Source organism: Trichechus manatus, unplaced genomic scaffold, assembly GCF_000243295.1.
Source record: "Trichechus manatus latirostris isolate Lorelei unplaced genomic scaffold, TriManLat1.0 scaffold00160, whole genome shotgun sequence".
NCBI classification, from domain to species: domain Eukaryota; kingdom Metazoa; phylum Chordata; class Mammalia; order Sirenia; family Trichechidae; genus Trichechus; species Trichechus manatus.
The window spans coordinates 6,278,075-6,279,657 of NW_004444096.1; the positions used below are offsets into that span (position 1 = coordinate 6,278,075).

General features: G+C 40.0%; 1 protein-coding gene across 1 annotated transcript in view; it reads right to left on the reverse strand.

The window, feature by feature from the left end:
- Positions 1–14: 14 nt before the first annotated feature.
- Positions 15–1,583, reverse strand: part of LOC101351890 (NKG2-D type II integral membrane protein-like) — a 39,184-nt gene continuing 37,615 nt past the window's right edge. Inside the window, exon 7 of the mRNA XM_023740643.1 lies at positions 15–231. Within this exon, the coding sequence (XP_023596411.1) occupies positions 114–231 (118 nt within the window). The 3' untranslated portion in view covers positions 15–113. The remainder of the gene's footprint in view (positions 232–1,583) is intronic.

Consider the following 1,583-nt stretch of genomic DNA (forward strand, 5'->3'; position numbering starts at 1 on the left):
TAAACATTGGTTGAACCTTCTAATAGAAATTTTCTTCATGGAAATTGGAGAGAACATGCAAGGATGGCTTCTGTGTCTTCTGCACCCTTTATGATTTGTAAATCATAAGCACCTTACACAATCCTCTGCATGCAGATGTAAGTGTATGGAGTTAAACAGTCTTCTGTATAGCCTTTAAAGCTGGAGCCATAGACGACACAGGAGCCGTTCCTCATTTCGACTATCGTTAGTCTAGATTGGAGAGAAGGACAAATTACATTTATTACTTTATCAGGCAGGAATATAATCTTTATTGCACTTGAAATATAGGTACTTAAATAACATAATTTCAGGAGAGATTAGGACCATGGCTGGCCCATCTTAATTTACATATATGCAAAATATAACCAATTTGGGCAGTAAAAGTAATATATTGCATTCAATTTTAAACTATGTGTCATTATTTGTTTTATTATACTTGGGAATGAATGAATTCAGAAGCTCTGAAATTTCTTCGTGTGTACTTGAGTGAAATGAAAGCTTTTTGAAACATAAGTAATTAGATTAGAAATGAAGTCAAATGTAACTTAGAATCCAACAGATGTCATGTTTTGTGCGAAACTAAAATAATCTTCAGATATATGCAATTTTACTTGATAAGAAAAGAAAAATAAGTTATAAAATCCTCAAATATATGTACACTTACATACACGAGCACACACAGGTGTGTGTGTGTGTTCTATGTAAGGATAGATATATTTAAATATGTATTTTACTCTGGGACTTTGAGTATTTTGGAGACACATCGTTAGGAGAATGAACGGTGATTTGTTTTTTTTTGTCAGGAACAGATAGGAAATAAAATACTCACAAAAGAGTAATGATGCCACTTCAATGTGAAATTGTCACACACTCAAAAAAAAAAAAAATCAGATTTCCAACAACATGGCACTCTAGGCAGAAGCACCACGCCATCCCTCCACAGCAAAGATCCAAAAAACTAAGCCAAACAGTGAAAACAGCAATCCTGAAATCCTAAACATCAAATGAAGAGATAAAGAACTCAGCCAATCACCAAATGGAATAAGAAACTGACAGAGAGCAGAGAGCGAGGAGACATACATGGAGAGGTCCCCTACCAGTTAATGCATCACGGATCCGCCATCTTGGACTCCTATCAGAGACCAGCAAATAGGGGGTAGGAGAAAGCAGCTTCACAGAGCTTCCAGCAGGAGACAGAACAACTGCTGAACAGCGATATACTCTTTCCCAACCCCCACCCTTCTTCACCCCACTCAGCCTCCTCTGCTTCCTGCGGCCGCAGTCTTTTGGCCGGGAAGCACCAGCTGCTTGGATTCCACCTCCCTGCACTGGCCGACTCCCTGAATGTCACTTGTTGACTGCTGGGTTGCTTTTTTCTGCTTCTTTGGATTTCTTCCTTACCTCTCACCACCTCCCCCTCCTTTTGCTCAAATACCTGGCTCCGTGCACCATCTCTGCTTCTTCCTGAGGGGCTGTGGAGCTCCATTTGAGTGTGGAACTGCTTCCCAGTCTGTGCTGCCATGCTGCTGGGATCCTGGGGCTTGTTTTTTGTTTGTTTGTTT